The sequence below is a fragment of the Theropithecus gelada genome, chromosome 12, assembly GCF_003255815.1.
Source record: "Theropithecus gelada isolate Dixy chromosome 12, Tgel_1.0, whole genome shotgun sequence".
Taxonomy (NCBI): domain Eukaryota; kingdom Metazoa; phylum Chordata; class Mammalia; order Primates; family Cercopithecidae; genus Theropithecus; species Theropithecus gelada.
In genome coordinates this window covers 37,476,617-37,499,215 of record NC_037680.1, presented here as the reverse complement: position 1 = coordinate 37,499,215, position 22,599 = coordinate 37,476,617, and the positions used below count along the sequence as shown (strand labels likewise).

Sequence of the window (22,599 nt, the reverse complement as noted above, 5' to 3'; positions counted from 1 at the left end):
GTGCAGGATATAAATCTGGGGGAGCCGGGGGTGAAATGCTCTGATCTTAAAGTGTGTGTCCACCAAAATTCATGTTGAAACTTAATCCCCATTGTAATGGTATTAAGAAGTGGGGCCTTTTAGGAGGTATTAAGTTATAAGGGCTGCTCCCACATGAATAAGATTAAGGCCTTTATAAAGGGGGCTTCACACAGAGTTCAGTCCTTTTTGCCCTCCATCCCTTCTGCCATATTAGAATACACTGTTCATCTCCACTAGATGATGCAGCAACGAGGTGCCATCTTGGAAACAGAGACTGGGCCCTCACCAGACGCCAAGCCTGCTGGAGCCTTGATCTTGGACTTCTCAGCCTCTAAAACTGTGAGAAATACATTTATATTATTTATAAATTACCTGGTATAAGGTATTTTGTTATAGAGTACAAATGGACTAAGACACAGAGCATGTAGTACGTATGTTTATGAACAAAAGCTCTGGTTATCACTGAAGCCAGATCTCTCAAAGTCTTTTTTCTAGTTCATTGTAACCTAGGACTCAGGTGTTTATGAGAAATCAGTATGGCATCTCCATTGAATCAAAAACATTCCTGTCAAGCAAACAAAACAAAAAACCAAGCCCTGGTTGTTCAAAGTTTACAAAGAGACAAAATGGACTAAATGATTAAAGATTAATGGCTATTAAAAGTTATAAAAATCACACACCTTTGTCAAAAAATTCAAATAACAAAATGACCACTACCACCAACACAACAAAAATAATGTACAAGTACGTACAGATATGTACAAAGTAAAACGTGGCAGTATCCTCCCTTACTTTGCCTTCCATTTTTCAAGGGTAACTACTACTGGTATTTTGGTATATACCCTTTCAGAACTCCTGTATACATGTGTGTATATGTATCACACTTTTTCACAAATGAGAACTATTCTGCAACCACATTTTTCAACTCAGCAACACATTATCATCATGTGATAATTTCACTAAATACTATGTACCAAAATCAGTTTTATTTTCTTTATCTCATTTAATCCTTAAACCAACCTTCCCAGGAAACTATTTCCCACATTTTACAGATGAGAAAATTGAGTCTTAAAGAGGTACAAAATACTCTGCCTAGGCTCATTGCAACCTCCACCTCCCGGGTTCAAGTGATTCTCCTGCCTCAGTCTCCCAAGTAGTTGGGATTACAGGCGCCCCCTCCCCCGCATCACACCTGGCTAATTTTTGTATTTTTAGAAGAAACAGGATTTCGCCATGTTGGCCAGGCTGGTCTTGAACTCCTGACCTCAAGTGACACGCCTGCCTCGGCCTCTCATAGTGCTGGGATTACAGGCGTGAGCCACCGCACCCGGCCCCAAGTATCAATTTTAATCTTAACTATTAAGCTTTCCAGTAGATAGTAGAGCTAAGACTTGAATCTAGGCTTGCCTGAATACAAAGCCTAAGCCCCTAACTAACCACTATGCAACATCTTATAAGTACCTCTAGCTCACATGAGGCCCTCTCTTGCTATATATTCTCTTCCTAGGTAATCTCATCCATGCTAGTAGCTCGAATTTTTCTTCTAGCTTAGATCTCTCTTCTAAGCTATAGATCTATGTGGTCAACTGTTCCAGGGAAAGCACTTCAAATATTCAAAACTGATGATTTCCCCCCATTACCACTCCCTCTCATCTCTCCTCTCTACCCCCAAAAAGTCTGGTTCTTTGCTAGTATTCCTTTTCTTGGTATACGGTGCTCTTATCTATACAGAAAGCTGTGACCATCTTTGACATCTATTTGTTCTATAGCCAATCCATTACCAAGTATCAATCTTTTTTATTTATTTATCTTTTTGAGATGGAGTCTTGCTCTTTTAGAGCTCTGTCTTGCTCGCTGGAGTACAGTGGCGTGATCTAGGCTCAATGCAACCTCCACTTCCTGGGTTCAAGTGCTTCTCCTGCCTCAGGCTCCCGAATAGCTGGGATTACAGGTGCCCACCATCACGCCTGGCTAATTTTGTATTTTTAGTACAGACAAGGTTTCACCATGTTGGCCAGGCTGGTCTTGAACTCCTGACCTCAAGTGATCCGTCTGCCTGGGCCTCCCAAAGTGCTAGTATTACAGGTATTGGCCACTGCACCTGGCCCCAAGTATCAAGTGTAATCTTAACTATTAATATCTCTTAAATCTATTACCACAACCTTAATGGATTGCAGCAATAGCCTATTCTCTAGCAGCCATTGTGTTCTTTGCAAAATGCACATGTAATCATATTACTCCATACTTTTTTTCTACCCCTTACCCTTGTCCCCCAAAAAACCTTAAATGGGCGGCCGGGCGCGGTGGCTCAAGCCTGTAATCCCAGCACTTTGGGAGGCCGAGATGGGCGGATCAGGAGGTCAGGAGATCGAGACCATCCTGGCTAACACGGTGAAACCCCGTCTCTACTAAAAATACAAAAAACTAGCCGGGCGAGGTGGCAGGCGCCTGTAGTCCCAGCTACTCGGGAGGCTGAGGCAGGAGAATGGCGTGAACCCGGGAGGCGGAGCTTGCAGTGAGCTGAGATCCGGCCACTGTACTCCAGCCTGGGCGGCAGAGCAAGACTCCGTCTCAAAAAAAAAAAAAAAAACAAAAAAAAAAACAAACAAAAAACAACAACAACAACAACAAAAAACCTTAAATGGCTTCTTACACTCCTAGAATAAAGAACCAAAAGTCCTTAATATGGTCTCCAAGTCCCTACTAAGAGCCTCTGACTCTTCTCATTGCACTATTTCCCTTATACTTTAAGTTTGTTTAGGCCAATGGGTCTTTATAATGCAGGCCCTTATACTTAAAAAGCCCTCGAAACCTGCCCTTTCAAAAATCATTATATAATGATAATCTCCGACCTGCTGGATTAGGTCAAGTCTCCAACAGACATTCTAATAGCAATTTACCTTTCTTCTTGATACTTTGATCAGAGTTTCAAGCTATATTTGTGAGACTGTTTGATTAGTCTCTGCTTTACTAGACTGTGCCACCATTCCATGAAGCAGGAAGCAAGCATGTCTGTTTGCTTATCACTATAGATTTAGTACTTAGTACAGTTCCAGACACATAGTAGGTGCTCAATATATTTTTGAATGAATATCATTAATTCTTTATTAACCAATCTCCTTGAATATATATCCTACATACCTGACTAAAAGTTTCAACAGGACATATTTCTGGAAGTAAAACCTTGGAAGAAAGGATACAAATATTTTTCATTCTGATAACGTGGAAAATGAATCTACTGGCAAAGTACTGACAATGTAAAACAAAGAAATAAAGCTTTGATCAGAAACCAACTGGAGCACCTTTATTCTAATACCAGTAGCTTCATTAGGAAAAAAACAGAATGAACCACTTTACCCCGTCAACACTTTGGATAGAGTATATATGTTGTTGGGGAAAAAAAAAAGAGTGGTAAACCATAATGAGGCCATTTACATCTTATGTGAAAATGAAGGATTTTTTTTAACGTAGTACCTACAATAAAGGTATTTTATGCCTTTTGCAATCCTTTAAAATATGTTTTACAAGCTTTTAGAGGTAACATAAGCCTTAGGTTAAAGCTTTACATTTCACATGGGTAAAGACTAGCTCCTGAATAAAGCAATCTGACAACAAAACAGTCCTGATCGCTTAACATTTATTGTCAGAAAACCGTTAGAGAAGATCTGTAATTTATGATAAAAAAGCCACAGTCAAATTTACTCTTATTTTAGGCCTTCTCTTCAGCCTTACTGGCTAGTCAATAAGCTTAGCAAATTGGATGGTTTTAAATATTATGTATCCTTTACTTTTCTTCTCAGTACAAAGAAAAAGCAATTAATATAACATAGCATCTGAATCATTTTATAATTAAGGATATTGCTTCCTTCTATGTAAGACTTTGTCAGTTTTTCTCTTTTAATCAAGAGGGGGCAAGAAGAGAAAAATTCCATTTCAAATTTCTTTTCTCAACAAAGAGATTTCTATTTTCTGATTACATAATGCAAAGAATCTTGGGACACGCAGGAGAGGCCAGCTGCAGGTTTTCTATAACCTAATCATTTATGATTATGGTAATCTGACTTGTAGCAATCAGTTTTAACATTTTCAGATGTTTTAATTACTTTTATTACTGATTCTTCTCTTGGAAAGATGGTCAAAGAAGCAATAGAAATTTCTCCCATGCAACAGTGGCAGAAATTGATGACAAGTCACTTGGTATGAGTAACAAACTGATTAAATATTTAATTCCATATTATGGAGCCTTGTGATACCTGAAACTCTCCAAGCAATTTTAGACTAGTTAGCTAAAAGATGTGGCAAGACTGCTAATTATTCCCCATATCCATTTTCTTTCTTTCTTTTAGTAATATAGAGTTTTAACAGGACACATGGTCATCCAGCTAGAGGATATATTTACTAGCCTTCTTCACTACTACATGTGATCATGTGACTAAGTTCTGGCTAGAGGGTGTGAACAGAAATAATTTGCACAAATTTTGGACAACATCATTAAAAGAAAGCTGTCTGCTCTTCACTTCTCTTCCCCTTCTCACTGGCAAGGAAATAAGGAGAGCAGCCACTGTGACTTCAGAGAGGGAAACCATATTTTAAGAACGGTAGAGCTGCCTTACTAGCCCTGTTCTATTCACCTGTGGACTGCTACAAAAGAGAGAACTTTTATTTTTTTATTTTTTATTTTTTTAAATTAAGACAGGGTCTCGCTATGTTGCCCAGGCTGGTCTTGAACTCTTGGGCTCAAGCAATTGTCCTGCCTTAGCCTCTCAAAGTGCTGGGATTACTCACGTGAGTCTTTGTGCCAAGCAGAGACAAAAGTCAACTTTTATATTTATGCACTGTATTTCTTAGTCTCTTTGTAACAGCTTATCCTACATAATAACCAATTCAGGGGTCAAATCAACTCTACCACCCTATATTCGCCATAATAATCTTTTGTCTTATTCTGTAAGCATATTAAAAGTTGTCTGGTCAGAGGCTATTGTGATTAAAAGATTCCTCTACTTTAGAATGAACAGAAGACCTCTTAGTGTGGGTATGTATGAATGCTTACACATGCCAAGAAATGGAATAAGCAATATTTGCCTGTGAACCCTTTAAGTGCATGCTCTGTTTTATCTATCTTTTAATTGCTAGCACATATGTCATCTCTGGCATATGATAAATTGAAGGATGAGAAACGGAAATATTAAATATTATACTCTAGCCTCTTTTGGTAAAAAGCGATGTATAAGTCACAAAGAAAGGATTCATCCAAGAAGAGAGGAGACGATATTAAGTTATTCATAGCAATGGGAAGAGAACAGTTTGAAAACCTGGAATGAGCTATGACTTAGCTAGGTTAGTATAACGAATATGGTCTTTGGTCTGATAAACCTAGTTTCAGCATAGATTTTGCAACTTAGATTGGAAAATCAACATTTCTGAGTCTCGGTTTCTTCGTTTGAAAATAAAGCTAACAATGCATACTTTTGTAGGGCTGTAACACCTGTAGAATATGTTCATTCATTAAATGTTAATTTTCCTTTCTGATTTATGAAGTAATATGAATTTAAATGTTGAAGGGAAGAAGATTGCTTCTGTGTATCTGAGATTAGTGCACTGCTTCTATGTATCTGAAATTGTCTGGTATTTTAGTATGGTCTAGAATGAGGGCTGTACCAGAGGATAAGCTAAAAAGAGCCATGTTTTAAGACTAGAGGTTCTAAAAAAAACAGTTTAACAGCATGGCGGCAAGAGAGCCTAGGCATAACAATGGAAAATTTGGTCTATAACTAAAGGAGAAAACCACTATTTAGGGTCCAGGTAAAATAAATATACTTCGTGATCAATAGCAGGACGCTAGTGGTAGGAGGAGAGATTATTCTTTGAAATTTATGTGAAGTAAATTTAGGGTAAATAAAAGGTAGTATTATTCCACACAGCAGCTTATTAAACTCATTACTCTCCTGCAATGGTACAGGTGAGAAAAAACGGTGAATATGTAAGTTCAGGTCTGGATATTCAGTTTAATGTGCCTTCCAAGTAGCAGTGAGATATATGGGTCTACAGTTCAGAGGGCAGGTCTGGACTAGGAATATAAATTTAGGAGTTAATTGTCACAGATATCTCAAGCCACAGGAAAAAATGAGAAGGTTCATATAAGAATAGAAAGTAAGGGCTGAGCGCAGTGGCTCATATCTGTAATCCCAGCACTTTGGGAGGCTGAGGTGGTCAGATCACTTGAGGTCAGGAGCTTGAGACCAGCCTGGCCAACATGGTGAAACCCTGTCTCTACTAAAAATAAAAAATTAGGTGGGCGTGGTGGCGGGTGCCTGTAATCCCAGCTACTCAGGAAGCTTAGGCAGGAGTATCACTTGAACCCAGGAGGCAGAGGTGAGCCAATGAGTGCCACTGTACTCCAGCCTGGGCAACAGAGTGATACTCCATCTCAAAAAAAAAAAAAAAAAAAAAAAAAAGAAAAACAGTGTTTTAAGAAGGAGGTGTAGTACAAAGTATTGTCAGGTATTCATGATATGAGGTAGGTTTATATGTGCAAACCTGAAAGACGATTGACAATTTTTGGCAGAGAAGTTATAGACAAGAAGTTTGTGGTCAAACATTTTTTTCAAATTCTAGGTCTACTAATTCTACTAACTTAGTAGCTATGTGGTTGTGGGCAAGTTACTTCATCTCTCTGCACTTAATTTTCCTCATTCAAAAAATGAAAATAATACTTCCTCTTAGATTTACACAAGGATTAAATAATTGTAAAGCTCTCTGGCAAACAAACCTCAATAAATCTTAGTGATGATAATGGAGAAGATGATGACATTAAAACATTTAAAATCTTTTTCAGATTAGAATGATTCCATTTTTGAAAAACTATGATTCACATACTCTGAAAGGATATATACCCAATTACTAACAATGGACAGCCCTAGGGAGTGAGGGAGAGGACTATCACTTTATATTCTGTACATCTTGTTTACTTAAAAAAAAAAAAACGTGGTGCTTTCATAATTTAAGCCAATAATACTTTAAAAATCACTTATCTGTTTTATCTTTACCTCCATTATCAATTTGGAATGCTTGGATGTCTTTCCTGAACAGAATGCTCCTTAATGGATACAGCATACTAACTTCTCAAAGAAAAGCTTCTGAGTCTCAAATTGCAGTGAACTGGAAGAAACACTGAGAGAAGAACTGACTTGGAGTATAGACAGCTGAGTGGTAAAAGGCTGGTGAGTTTGTATAAACTGATGAGTGACAGTTGAATAGCAATAAAACATGGCTACTAAGATAATCTAGGCTAGGCCAATTCTTTTTTTTGTAATAGAGTTTTTAAAAATATGTTAAAATATATATCAAATAATTCACATTGTTGTGCAGCCATCACCACCATCCACCTCCAGAACTTTTTTGATCCTTCCTAACTGAAACTCTATATCCATTAAGCACTAACTCCTCATTCCTTCCTCCCTCTCAACCGTTGGCAACTACCCTTCTACTTTCTGTCTTTATCAATTTGACTATTCTTAGTGTCCCACATAAGTTTAATCATACAATATTTGTGCTTTTGTGACTGACTTATTTAACTTAGCATAACATCTCCAAGGTTCTACTTTGTAGCACATGTAAAATTTTCTTTCCATTTTAAGGCGAAATATTACTATGTTGTGTGTATATACCACCTCACGGTTATCCATTCATCTGCTTAAGAACACTTGGGTTGTTTCTACCTTTTGCCTAATGTGAATAATGCTGTTCTGAATCTGAATGTACAAATATCCGATTAAGTCCTTGCTAGCACTTCTTCTGGGTATGTAACCAAAGAGTAGTAGGATTGCTGAATCATATGGTAATTCTATGTTTAAGTTTTTAAAGAATTGTCATATCATTTTCCACAATGGCTGCATTATTTTACATTCCTACTAGCAATGCATAAGGGTTCTAATTTCTACATATCCTTGCCAACACTTATTTTGCTTTTTTGAATAACAGCCACACCAATGCGTGTGAAGTAGCATCTCACTGTGTTTTTACTAATGAATAGGGATGCTGAGCATCTTTTCATATGCTTATTGGCCATCTGTATAACTTCTTGGAGAAATCTCTAAAGTCCCTTGCCCATTTTAAATCCAGGTTTTGTTGTTGTTGAGCTGTAGTTCTTTATATATTCTAGATATCAGTTTCTTACCAAATATGATTTGCAAATATTTTCTTTTTTTTTTTTTTTTTTTTTGTGAGATGGAGTCTCGCTCTGTCGCCCAGGCTGGAGTGCAGTGGCACGATCTCCGCTCACTGCAAGCTTTGTTGCCTCCCGGGTTCACGCCATTCTCCTGCCTCAGCCTCCCTAGAAGCTGGGACTACAGGCGCCCGCCACCACGCCCGGCTAATTTTTTTATATTTTTAGTAGAGACGGGGTTTCACCGTGTTCGCCAGGATGGTCTCGATCTCCTGACCTCGTGATCCACCCACCTCGGCCTCCCAAAGTGCTGGGATTACAGGCGTGAGCCACCGCGCCCGGCGCAAATATTTTCTCTTATTCTGTGGGTTGCCTTTTCACTCTGTTGATAGTGTCCTTTGACACACAAAAGTTTTAATTTTGATGAAGTCCAACTTAACTATTTTTTCCTTAGTTGCCTGTGTTTTTGGTGTCATACCCAAGTCACTGCCAAATCCAATGTCATAAACCTTTCCCCCCTATGATTTCTTCTAAGTCGTTATGGTTTTTACCTCTTGCATTTGGGTCTTTGATCTGTTTTAATTTTTGAATATGGAGAAAGGCAAGGGTCCAATTCATGAAAATGTGATGTTTCCATATATTTGTGTCTTCTTTAAATGGCTTGTTGTTAATTATCGAAACACAACTGATTTTTGCATGTTTATTTTGTAACTTTACTGAATTTGTTTATTAGTTCTAACAGGTGGGATTTTTTGGGGGTGTGGAATCTTTAGGGCTTTCTATACTTCATATGTTGTTTACAAACAGAGATAATTTTATTTCTTCCTATCCAATTTGATGCCTTTTATTTCTTTTTCTTCCTTAACTGCTCTGTCTAGGACTTCCAGTACTATGGTGAATAGAAGTATATCCTTGACTTATTTCAATCGTAGACAAAAAGCTTTCAGTCTTTCACTCTGGAGTATGATGTTAGTTGTGGGTTTTTCCTATGTTGGATGATCTTTATTTTGTTGAGTTCGTTTCCTTCTATTCTTAGTTTGTTGGGTGTTTTTTAAAATCCTAAAACAGTGTTGAATTTTATCAAATGCTTTTTCTGAATCAATTGAGATGATCATGTTTTTTCTTTTCAACCCTGTTAATGTGGTATATTGCATGGTATATCATGACTAATTTTGTATGCTGAACCATTACTGCATTATAGGAATAAGTCTCACTTTGTCATGGTATGTAATTATTTTAATATGCTGTTGAATTTGATTTGCTAGTGTTTTGTTGAGGATTTTTTGCATCAATATTGTCTTAGTCTGTTTTGTGCTGCTACAACAGAATACCTGAGGTTGGGTAAATTATAAAGAACAGAAATTTATTTCTTCACAGTTCTGGAGGCTGGGAAGGCCAAAACCAAGACACCAGTATCTGGCAAGTCCAAAATCAAGACACTAGCATCTTCCACATAGTGGAAGGTATCATGTGGCTGAAGGGCAAAGAGAAAGGGCAGCAGGAGTCAAACCGACCATTTTGGAGCAGCATTAATTATGCCCATGGGGGCAGAGCCCTCATGGCCTAATCATCTCTTAAAGGTCCCACATCTTAATATTGTTATACTGGCAATTAAATTTCAACATGAGTTTTGGAGGGGACAAACATTCAAACCATAGCAAATATTCATAGGGGATATTAGTTTGTAGTCTTCTTTTCTAATAGTGTCTTTGGTATTAGGGTAATGCTAGCCTCATAGAATGAGTAAGGGAGTGTTACATACTGTTCAAGTTTTTGGAAGAGACTGAGAGGATTGGTATTAATTCTGCTTTAAATGTTTGGCAGAATTCACTGGTGAAGCTATCTCATCCCAGGCTTTTCTTTGTTGGGAAGTTTTTGATTACTGATTCAATCTCCTTACTAGATAAAGGTCTATTCAGATTTTCATTTTCTTCATGATTCATTCTTAGTAGTTTGTATGTTCCTAGGACGTTTTACTAGCTTATCCAATCTGTTGGCATACAATTGTTCATAGCACTCTTTTATGATATTTTTAATTTTGTAAAGTTGGTAATAATGTCCTCATTTTCTTATTTTAGTTATTTGTCTTCCCTCTTTTTTTAGTCAAGCTAACTAAAGGTTTGTTCTTGATCTTTTCAAATAGTCAACACTTGTTTTTGTTGATTTTCTCTATTGTTTTTCTATTTTTTATTTATATTTGTTTCCATTTTTATTATTTTCTTCTTTATGCTAGTTTTGGGTTTCATTTGTTCTTTCTCTAGTTTCTTCAGGCATAAAGTTAAATTACTGATTTGAGATCTCTCTTCTTTAATATACACATTTACAGCTAAACATTTCTCTATTAACTACTTTTACTGCATCCTAGAAGTTTCGGTACTTTGTATTTACACTTTTATTTATCTTAATACATATTCTAATTTCCCTTGTGATTTCTTTTTTGACCCACTGGTTGTTTAAGAGTGTTATTTAATTTGTACATATTTGTGAATTTCCCACTTTTCCTTTTGCTGATTCCTAGTTTCATTTCATTGTGATTAGAAAATATACTTAGAATGATTTCAATCTTTTTAAATTTATTAAGTCATTTTTAATGGCCCAATATATGGTCTCTCCTAGAGAATGTTCCATATGCCCTTGAGCAAATGTGTATTCTGTTGTTGCTGGGATATTTTACATATGTCTGTTAGGTCCAACTGCTCTACAATGTTGTTCAAATCCTCTATTTCCATATAGATCTTTGTCTAGTTGCTCTATCCACTATTTAAAGTGTTTAAAGTATAATACTTTAATTCTCCTACTATTATCATAAAGCTGTAATGTTTCTTCCTTCAATAGTGTCAATGCTTGCTTCATATACTTTGGAGCTCTGATGTATGATGCATATATAACTGTTAATATTTGCTTCATAAACTGACCCTGTTATCATTATATAATGTCCCTTTCCTGTCTCTTGTAGTAGTTTTTGTTGTTTTGTTCTTTTATTTTTGAGACAGGGTCTTGCTGTGTCATCCAGGCTGCAGTGCAGTGGTGCGAACATGGCTCACTTCAGCCTCCACCTCTGGGGCTCAACCAATCCACCTGCCTCAGTCTCCTGAGTAGCTGCGACTACAGGAGCACACCACCAGACCTGTTTTTTTTTGTTTTTGTTTTTTCTTTTGTAGAGATGGGATTTTGTCATGTTGGCCCAGGCTATTCTTAAACTCCTGCGCTCTAACGACCCACCTGCCACAGCCTCCCAAACTGGTGGGATTACAGGTGTGAGCCACCATGCCCAGCTTGGAACAATTTTTGATTTAAAGTCTGTTTTGTCTGATTTTAGTATATTCACTCTTGCTCTCTTTTGGTTATTAACAACTATATGAGTGCTCTCCCTTTTCTACCTCTTTGCCGGCATCTGTTATTTTTTTGTCCAATTTTTTAATCAAGAAAACTATTTTAACTGGGTATGGTATCATCTCATACCCAGATGATATCAAATTGTGGTTTTGATTTCCATTTTCCTAATGTTTAGTATGGTAAGCATTTTTTAAAATGCCTGTTGGCCATTTGCATGCCTTGTTTTGAGAAATGTCTATTCAGATCTTTTGCCCATTTCAAAATTGATTTGTTTTTGCTGTTTCGCTATTGAATTGAGTTCTTTATATAGCCTGCTTATTAAGCCCTTGTCAGACAGTTTGCAAATATTTTATCCCATTCTGTAAGCTGTCTCTGTACTTTGTTGATTGTATCTTTTGTTGTGTAATATTAGCTTGATATAATCCCATCTGTCTAATTTTGTTGCCTGTGCCCGGGCAAATATCTTTGCCCAGACCCATGTCCTAAAGCATTTCCCCAATGTTTTCTTCTAGTAGTCTCATAGTTTCAGGTCTTATATATAATCTTTAATTCATTTTGATTTGATTTTTATATATGGTGAGAAATGGGGGTTTACTTTCATTCTTCTGCATATGGTTATCTAGTTTTCCTAGCACTGTTTATTGAAGAGACTGTCCTTGAAAGCAATAAGGGAGGAAAACAATAAGGGAGAAAACCATGAAAATATCCAAAGAAAAACCACTCCAACGAAATGGGATAGTAAATGCAAAGGTTCTGAAATAGGAATATATTTGAAAAACAACAGGAAGCCCATGTGGTAGAAAGGCTGTGAGAGAATAGAGTGGTAGGAGATAAACGGAATGTCTGGTAAGGGCTAGACTAGGCTCTGCCTTAGTAGTCCATATGAAGGACTTTGGTTGTTTTTCTTTTTTTGAGCCAGGGTCTCGCTCTGTCACCCAGAGTGGAGTGCAGTGGTGTGATCTCAGCTCACTGCAGCCTCATTCTCCCTCAACTTCCCAGGATCACTGGGCTCAAGCAATTCTCCCACCTTATCCTACTGGGTAGCTGGGACTACAGGCATATACCACCATGTCCAGCTAATTTTGTTCATAACTTTGGCTTATATTTTATAGAAATCACTGAAAAATTTTGAGTAGGAGACTAATATAATTAACATTTAAATATTTCTTTTTAAAAGGATCACTCTGGCTGTTGTGTAATGTGATTGTAAAAAGGCATCAATTATTTTTTCACTCTATGTTCAAGCTTTCTCCTCTCTCTCTGCTGTGTTATTATGCTTCCACATTGTTTCATTTATCCAACAAAAGAAAAAAAAACAAAATCTCACTAGTTATCACTCTATTTCTCTTCTGCACAGTCATGCTTTTAACCGCGTGGTTTATATTGTGTTTACTTCTTCATTCCCTAATTCTCCTCAGCCTACTACAATCTGCCCTCCCCACTCGACTTAACTGCCTTCATAAATGTCAGTAACCTCCACATAGCCAAATGCAACTGGCTTCGCCAGTTGTCATCTTACTAGATTTCTTGGATATCTGGTACTGCTAACTAGTGCTTCCTTCTTGAAGCTCTTTTCTAATGGCTTCTATGATATTACACTCTTTTTCTATCATTTGTTTCTCACCTTGTAGAGTGGTTTTTATTAGTTTCCTTAATGATTTTTCCCTCTCTATGCCTATTCTTTAAAATATTGGTATTCTCCAAGTTCTCTTCCTATGCCTCTCAAATTGCTTAACCTATGTTCTGAATCTCCAGAGGCCAAGTGACTGATCTTCACCCCTTCCTTCTCCCTCTCTCACTTCTATCCTTCAAATATTCCTTCAACCTATGCACTCTTAACTGGGAGATGTTATCCACATTTAAGTAATGGATCCACAACAAAATCCATTACTTCCATATCTACATTTTCCAATTCAGAACTTTTTCTAGGCCTAGATTCACATTTACAACCATCCATTGGCATTTTCACCTGTAAGCCTCACAGGTAACTAAAAATATTAACTAAAACCTAATTATAGATCTTATTTCCCCACCCCAAATTTGTACCCTCTTATCCATCCTTTGTTTCAGTCATCAGCACCACCATTAATCCAGTAATCTATTCCAGATACCAGGACACCATCTGAGAGGGTACCAGGCCTCAGATGTGGCCTGTATTCAGGTGCCCCTGTTTTCCATTTTGTCCCCTAAATAAACCTTAAATATTTTCCCCAATTCACCTCTAATGCTTAATTTATGTCCTCATTTTGATTGCTTGAAATGATTGCCATTCACTTTTTTTAAAAATTCAGGTATAACATATATGTGCATACATTTAGTATGTATGTATATTAATATATATGTTATGTATCATATAACTACATGATTTTATATCAATACATATATTAAAGTGCATAAAGTGGAACTGGATGGTTGCCAGTTATATTATATTGTTTGCTCTTAGAACTTTGCTTAGTATGCAATAGGTTCTTAATTTATATTTGTTGAGCTCAATTTCACATTGCTCTGTATACTATCTATCTCTATCCCACTGTCAGGAAGACTGTTCCAAAGCACATATTAATCCTTTGGTAACTTTTGACTGAAAAACGATATAGTACAAACTACTTAGCCATACTAATCTATCTTTACAGTTTCTTTTCCTGGAACGTCCTATCATTCTCTTTGAAGCTATATGATTCCTTGTGGTACATGAAATATATCATACACTCTCTCACTTCTGAGTTTTTCTAAATATATAGTGCTCCTCCTGCTTCTTCCCCAGTTTGCTAAACTCTTCCTAATCTTAGCTCAAGTATGGACTCACATTGAGCTTATTACCTGATTCTCACAGACCAAGTGTCTCTTCTCTGTGCTCATGTATTTTCCTATGCTGATCTCTACTGTAGCACATAATACACTATAGTAATAACTACCATCTTCTTTTCTTTTTATTCCACTATATAGTAAAATATCTATTTTATTTATGATTTATTTGAACTTTTTAAAGTTTCTTAATGATATAAACAATATTTTATTTATTTCAGTATTCTCAAAACTTCATTAAGGGCCCAGTACTTAGGAGGTACTCAATAAATGTTTCTTAAATAAAACTACCAGAATATTTTGAATTTAACACATAACAATACATATTATACATTTTTTCTTCATCCATTCTTGAGTACTTAACAAATATTAGCTTTGAAAACTAAATGTAAAAAATTTTCCCTTTTCCTTCTTCGGAATATATGCTAATGTGAGCAAAGGCTTCTTTCACAGCAGATAAGGGGTTCAACTCTCAATTGCTTACCAATGGCTAGTGGAAAAATAGGAGCTAATAGGAATTCCTGTTTCTGTCTTATCCAAAAGATATCTTAATACTCCTCTAGAAGAAATATAGAATTGTCATGATTTCTTAATGAATCTAAGAAGAACAAACACTGAGTTTTTTGTTTTCTACAAAAGTAGTTATGTCTTAAACCTGAACTGAAAAAAAAAATCCAAATTCTAAACTTCAGTTCAATAATTTTAGAAAGCCCTCTCTCATACTGTGCGCTCTTTCCTCCTATCCTCCCCTAATGAAGACTTACAGTCCATAAGTATTCATAAGTATTCCATAATGGAGTATTTTTTGTAAACCAAGAGGAGCCTCACAAAGAATAACGATTTCTGAAGAATGGAGGGAGTTATGAATGACAGCTAGTTTTATAGATTTATCAACTAGAAAGGAGAAGGAAATTGTGTAGTTCCTGTATTTAAGGAAGAAGTTCATAATTGCATGGCTAGCTGTGGCATTATGATTAGGTTTTTGCCCATGGTTCCTAGCTCCTAACTCCCACAACTCTTGTTATAGTCTTTTGTTACAATGTTGCGGTGCTTCAGGCCTTGGAAGCAGGCCTCAGGAAACAGTCTCTCTCTCTCTCTAACCTTCTCCTGCCCTGCTCTCACTTGCTGAAGACAGGACTCTAATATTTAGACTATGGGTCATCAGACCTTCTTTCCAGAGAGGGTCCTGCTGCATACTCTGGAGGAAGGAATGCTGCACAGAATGACCAAGAAGAATCTGAACAGACAGGACTTGCTGGATTTAAATCATACCCTTTTTGTGCAATCACGTTAATCATGGACAACCAATGAAGTCTCATAGAAGCCCCAAAGGACAGGGTTCAGGGAACTTCTGGGGAGCTGAACATGTGGAAGCTGACAGAAAGATGAAGAACTCATCCACGTGTTGGGAGGGTAGTGCACTCCAACTCCACGAAGACAGAAGCTCCCGTACTTGGGACCCTTTCAGACCTCACCCTATGTCTCTTCATTTGGATGTTAATATCCTGTAAAATATCCTTCAAAATAAACTGGTAAAAGTAAGTATTGGTTCCCCTGAGTTCTGTGAGCCACTCTAGCAAATTAATCAAATGCAAAGAGGGGGTTGTGGGAACTCCAACTGGAAACTAGTCGGTTAGAAGTTCTGGAGGCTGGGACTTGCAACTTGGGGAGGGGAGAGGGTGGTCTCGTGGGACTGAGCCCTTTACTTGTGGGATCTGATGCTATCTCTGAGTAGATGGTGTTGAAACTGAATTGGAAGACATCTAGCTGGTGTCCACTCCTTAATATGGGGGGGAGAAACACACACACATTTGGTCACAAATGTCAAGTTTTCTTAATGAACCTAATCACAAAATAAGAAGAATAAATGCTGAGAGGATTTTTGTTTTTGTTTTTTTTTTAATAAAAATGGTTATGCCTTAAACCTGAATGGGAAAAAAAAAATCCAAATTCTATACTTCAATTCTCTGACCTTCTCCTTTTCTCTTCTTCTATGTTGATGATTATTGTTGTGGTGTGAGATAGAGGAAAAGCAAAGTTCGAGACTTTTTCCAAAATATTAGCGTATTAGACTTCAGAGTTTCACAGGCTAGTAATTTTTTTTTTAATTGAGAAAACCAACATAAGATCCCTCACTTTCAACTGCCTGTGCAGAAGTAATTTAACATAGCAGGCCTGAGGCTGTTATCTTCAGAAAAGTTTAGGTGCAAGTTTACCCTTGGCTAGTGATGTGGTTTGGCTCTGTGTACCCACGCTGAATTGTAATTCCCAATGTTGGGGGAGGGACCTGGTGGGAAGTGACTGGATCATGGAGGTGGATTTTCCCCATGCTATTCTTGTGATAGTGAGTGAGTTCTCATGAGATTTGATGCTAAAAGTGTGTGGCACATCCCCCCCTTGCTCTCTCTCTCTCTCCTGCCACCTTGTGAAGAAGGTGCTTGGTTCTCCTTCGCCTTCTGCCATGATTGTAAGTTTCCTGAGGGCTCCCAGTCATGCTGCCTGTTAAGCTTGTGGAACTGTAGGTCAATTAAACCTCTTTTCTTCATAAATCTCAGCGCACTGCAACTTCTGCCTCCAGGTTCAAGTGATTCTCCTGCCTTAGCCTCCCGAGCAGCTGGGATTTACAGGCACGTGCCACCATGCCCGGCTAATTTTGTATTTTCAATAGAGATGGGGTTTCACCATATCGGTCAGGCTGTTCTCAAACCCCTGACCTCAGGTGATCCACCTACCTTAGCCTCCCAAAGTGCTGGGATTACAGGCGCAAACTACCACACATGGCCATCAAGTAGTTCTTTATAGCAGTGTGAGAATGGACTAATACAGCTGGCATCTGGGAACCTGTCTTTTGAAAACCTTTCCTAAATGATAATGTTGTGCCTGCTGTGCCAGCCTACTTAAGACCGTAAAATGAGATTTACGATGAACACCTTTCCTTTTGAGAGAGTCTGGAATTTTGGTTGACAAGAAGGTGCCAACGTGATCAATCCTCAATTAAGAAAATAAAAACCCTGAACTCTGAAACTAAAATGGAGTTCCTGATGTACTGCATACATTACTGAATTTTAAGTTGAAGGACAGGTGTATAGGGAAGGCTGAAAAACATGGATTCCTCTAGACTCCTCCTGATGTCTTTTTCCATTAATAATCTGGCTATATATCTTTACTATGTCACTGTAATAAATCTTAGCTATGAGTATGATTGAATGTTGAGTTGTACGAATCCTTCTGGGGAACAGAACGTGTGGGTGAAATCGGAGACTTCTGAAACACTACTATGTAAAGATAATAAACAAGGAGAGGATCCTATCATCATATTTCACAAAAGTATATGTTAATAAAATTCTGCTCTTTACTCTGACCATATGGAAACATGGAGCATAACATCAGAATAGAAGGCAGAATTTTAAATGAAATAAATGTAGCATTAGGAGAAGTTTAATAATTAGCCTTATTTTTCTCATTTTGCTACAGATCAGTGAAAATCTCATCATGAACCAGTAACAGACATGTGCTTAAGAACTATGAGGTTAAGTAAGTTTTGCCTGGATATGCCTTTCCTCCAATTTACTTTCTTCTGAAACTAAAAGTACTAAAAAGAAACGTTATGTGTACAGGGATAATTTTAAAAGCTGAAACTTTTAGTAAGTCATTAAAGATTTCACTGAAATAGTCTACTTTTAACTGTTATAAAGAATGGAAGAGTATTATAAATTAATAACAAATTTTGTTCTTGACTATTTTAAGATTTGAGGTTTTCCTGCCAGCCAAATAACAACGTAAAAACTACCAAAACCAAACAAACGGAGACAGTGATACTTCTAACTTTGTCATAAAACTGTTTTTATAGTTATTTCCTCCTTATTTATAAATACTGATATTTTAAAATTATTTATGGAAGACAACATTCACAATCTTCCACAATCACCTGAAAAGGAGCCCATGAAATCAACTCTTCCTATGGGTGGCAATATTTTTAAAAAAACAACAAACAAAAACCTCAAATTTCATCCATTAATATATACCTGCATTTCTGTAATTATAGCTCTTCAGGACAATTTCTGAAAATATAACATTTTTGATGCAAAAGGCCCTAAAATTCCATGTACCAAGATAAAGAATAACTTTCAAAACCAGAACCACACACCTTTTGCTGTAATTCTTTCACTGCAGAATCTCTATCCATGCATGCCTGCCGGAAGGCTTCATATGCTTTATTGAGTTGCTCGCCAATGTTTTTATCCATTCCTCTTCGTCCTGTAGCATCACTATAAAGGATGGAGTAAATGACAGGTCTGCAAAATAATGAGAACAATTTAGATAATTACTAAGTTACATAAATCTCATTTTAAAAATGTACCTTAAAGATAGTTCTATAAGGTTTACCACAAACATTATAGCACCAAATACTAAACATAAGTCTCATTTAAAATCCTGACTAGAAATCTTATGAAACCTTAAGTTCTACAATTTTTAAATATTTTTATTCTAATGTTCAAGTGGGGTTCCAGTTCAGGAAGATGCTACTTTGAGAATAGTAATCTATAAACTTAACCTAAAAATGAGAAAATATAAAAGGCCATTTTAAATTCTTTATTATGGAAATGTACAATAGGATCAGCAATGTGGGAAGAGATTTCGTTTTACTAAACGGACTCTTATTCCCACTTACGAGGTGAATTCTTGCTACACTGAAATTAGAGCAAAATTAAATAGATAATAAATGTTTGTGGATGGAGTTCACACTGTTGTTATCACAGAGCAATTAAAATGTGTGAAAATGTTCTTATTTTAGCACAAAATCTAGGGAGAGTTGCTGTTGCATTGAACATTAAAAAAGAAAAATTACATCCCTTCAGTCCTACCCCCAATACCTATTAGTTTTCTAACTTCCCTGCTGTTTCTGAATACAGGTGATTTGCTCAGTGGAGGTAATTTGGTTTTATAATCTCAGTTTGCATAACATCTCTTAATGACATTCCTTTGCTCTGAGCAGAAGGCTAACTAATGACTCCGATTCTTCCTGTCCAACTGTAAAAACCACAACACAGGACCCTTCTGTTAATCCTCTAAAAGCCACAGACTAGACAAAGTTCTCTATCAGTTATATTGGGTACCAAATTATTTCATATTTCTGAAAATTCTTCAAAATTTCAGTCTCTAATCTGTCCTAATATCTTTTGTTACATCTTTAGGCACACTTTTAAAATTTTCACATTTTCAATTGAGATACAATTCATATAGTATAAAATCCACTATTTTAAAGTGTACTGTTTGGTATTTTTTAGAATATTCATTATGTTATGCAATCATCACCATCATCTAATTCTGGAACATTTTAATCACCCTCCTGAAAACAGTCCATACCTATTAAGTTAGTCCCAATCCTCCTCTTCCCCCATCTCCTGGTAACCATTAATCTTTTTTTTTTTTTGTCTCTATGAATTTGCCTATTTTTGACACTGCATATAAATGGAATAATACAATACACGCTTTTTGTGTCTGGCTTCTTTCAGAAAGAATAATGTTTCTGAGGTTCATCCATGATGTAGCATGTAACAGTACTTGACTCCTTTTTATGGCTAAATAATATTCCATTGTATGGATATGCAACATGTTGTTTATTCCTCAGTTGATGGACATTTGAGTTGTTTCCACCTTTTGGCTACTATGAATAAGGCTACTGTGCACATCTGTGTATACATTTTTGTGTGAACACGTTTTCAGTATTTTCAGATATACACCTAGAAGTGAAACTGCTGAGTCATATGGTAATTCTATGTTTAACTTTTTGAGGAACTGCCAGTTTCCACAGAAGCTGTACCATTCTACATTTCCACTAGCAATGTATAAGGGTTCCAATTTCTCCACATTCACACCAATACTTCTTATAGTCCATTTTAAAAATTACAGCCATCCTAGTGGGTGTGAAGGGGTACCCTATCAAGGTTTTGATTTGCAGTTCCCTAATGACGAGCATCTTTCCATGAGCTTATTGGCCATTTGTGTATCTCTGGCAATGTATCCATTCAAATCCTGTGTCCACTTGTAGTAAGTGGGTTATTTCTCCTTTTATTGTTAAATTTTAAAAGTTCTTTATATTTTCTAGAAACTAGACTGTTACCCAATACGATTTGTAAGTATTTTCTCCCATTCTGTAGATGTCTTTTTACTTCTTGATAGTGTCCTCTGACACACAATGTCTTTAATTTTAATACAGTCCAATTTACCTATTTTTTCTTTTGTTGTTTGTACTATTGGTGTCATATCTAAGGAACTGTTGCCTAATCCAGGGTCATGAAGATTTTCAACTGTCTCTTTTTAATAAGTTTATAATTTATATTAAAGTCTTTGATCCATAGTGAGTTAATGTTGTATAAGGTGTGAGGTAGGGGTCCAGATTCATTCTTTTGCATGAGGTTAGCCGATTGCCCTGGCACTATTTGTTGAAAGGGTTATTCTTTTCCCACTGAATAGCCTTGGCACCCTTGCCAAAAATCAACTGATCATAAATCACAATGTTCTTTTAAATACCCACATGCAAGTAATCTTTCAGCCAAAGTCTTTCATTTTAAGATACTAGATACATTTTAAGTAATTTACATTTAAGTAATTTACCTGGAATAAAAACAATTCCAGGGTTTTGGATAACAATGTCATTACTTTCTGAAAAACTGAAGAAATGGCAACTCTATGCATTCCACTTAGGAAGTTAGTTTCTACTGCTGTCTCTGATAGATGAAAAAGTTGAAATCTTGTTAGGATAATTAACATTGCTAGGATCTCTGCCCAGACATAGACAATATGGAAACATAAGCAATTAGCATTAATAAAAAGCACCATTTTGAGTATTTTAGACACTGCTTCATTCAAAAACATACTAAGGCTACTTATAAAAAATACATGAGATTAAAAATATGCAAAGAGGAAAGAAAAAGTAAGTATAGGCAGTCACAGGGACTATAATATACTATAATATACTAATACAGAAGTTAGAGGTTTTAAGTAGCTAAGTGGCTAAGTTAAAAAGCCTTAAAAAGCTGCATGTCATGAAAAATTGTCAATGTAAACCACACCTGTACTTTTAGATCTGGGACAAATAAGAGCCTTGAACTGGAAATCCATCTAGTTCCTTGCTTTGTTCTATTACTGACTGACCCTTAGTTAAGGGCCACTAAATTTTTTGGGACCAAAGTTTCCTTTTCTTTAGTACAAAAAGGTGTTTGGACTCAATTTCTAAGAAACTTCCTTGTTCTACAGTTCTTGAGTTTATGAGTTAAAAATGCATGTCTGTTCCATCAACAAGATGCATTCTTGTTTTTAAAAAGGTAAATGCAGCACTAAAAATAGCTGCATCGTATGCAGGTAAATCATGTGGAGCCATCACTTCAGGTCCTTGCATTAGATTACACAAATGTCACTAAGAGAGGAGCTACTGAGTAAATTCCACACAGATGCGTCCTATTTCCTGAAATAAGAATGTATGCTGAAGAAATAAGTTCCAGGTTGACACAAATAAGTAAATGATACTTTTAATTCCTATTTCACAACCAAGAAGGGAATTAGGTGTTAGATCAGCAACACCGACCAGAGTAAAAGGAAAGTCTCTGGGACTCGGCTAATTAAAATGGACAGATTTCAAATATTAACATCCTGAACTTTAAAGCCACTTGTTTATTTATTTTTAGCATTTGTTAAGTATAAAATTAATTTAAGAGGCAGCTACATTTCAATTACATTTCAGTACCCCTTCCGCAATATTTGCCAGACTCCAGGAGAATGCTTTATATTTATAGTAAACATGCTCAAACCTAAATCTCATGGTTAAGCTCATTCTCCAAACCCAGGAGACTGCTACAGCAACCTCTCCCTTGAGAACACTCTTGTAGTTAGGGTTTCGCTTTATTTCTGGATTTGGTTTGCTGGTTTCCTTCCATTACATGAGAAAAAAATTCTGAAATCCCAGAAGGTAGCAGGGTTAGCTCAATGCAAATCACCATCCCAATCTTGTCCCCTGCAATTCTTCTGGAGCGTGGATACTCTCATCTACCCACTGTTGTCCCTCTAGCAGTAATTCCTTTTTTCCTACCCAGACCAGTGGTTCAGACAAGCAAAACTGAGGGCAGCAGGTTCTTGTCCCACCTATCCAGCCCAGTGATTGACCATGGTGTGCCTGTCCATGAAGAAATACCAGGAAAATCCCTGCTTCCTCTTTCATTGATCCCTTGGTTCAATAATGAAACTGTCCTGGAGTAGGAGAGGCAGCATGAGCA

General features: G+C 36.7%; 1 protein-coding gene across 4 annotated transcripts in view; it reads right to left on the bottom strand.

The window, feature by feature from the left end:
• The window catches only part of TANK (TRAF family member associated NFKB activator), a 113,669-nt gene that overhangs the window by 38,974 nt on the left and 52,096 nt on the right, over positions 1–22,599 (bottom strand). For all 4 annotated transcript variants that reach the window (XM_025404774.1, XM_025404773.1, XM_025404775.1 and 1 more), the window contains exon 2: positions 18,474–18,621. In XM_025404774.1, the coding sequence (XP_025260559.1) occupies positions 18,474–18,572 (99 nt within the window). In that variant the 5' untranslated portion in view covers positions 18,573–18,621. The remainder of the gene's footprint in view (positions 1–18,473; positions 18,622–22,599) is intronic.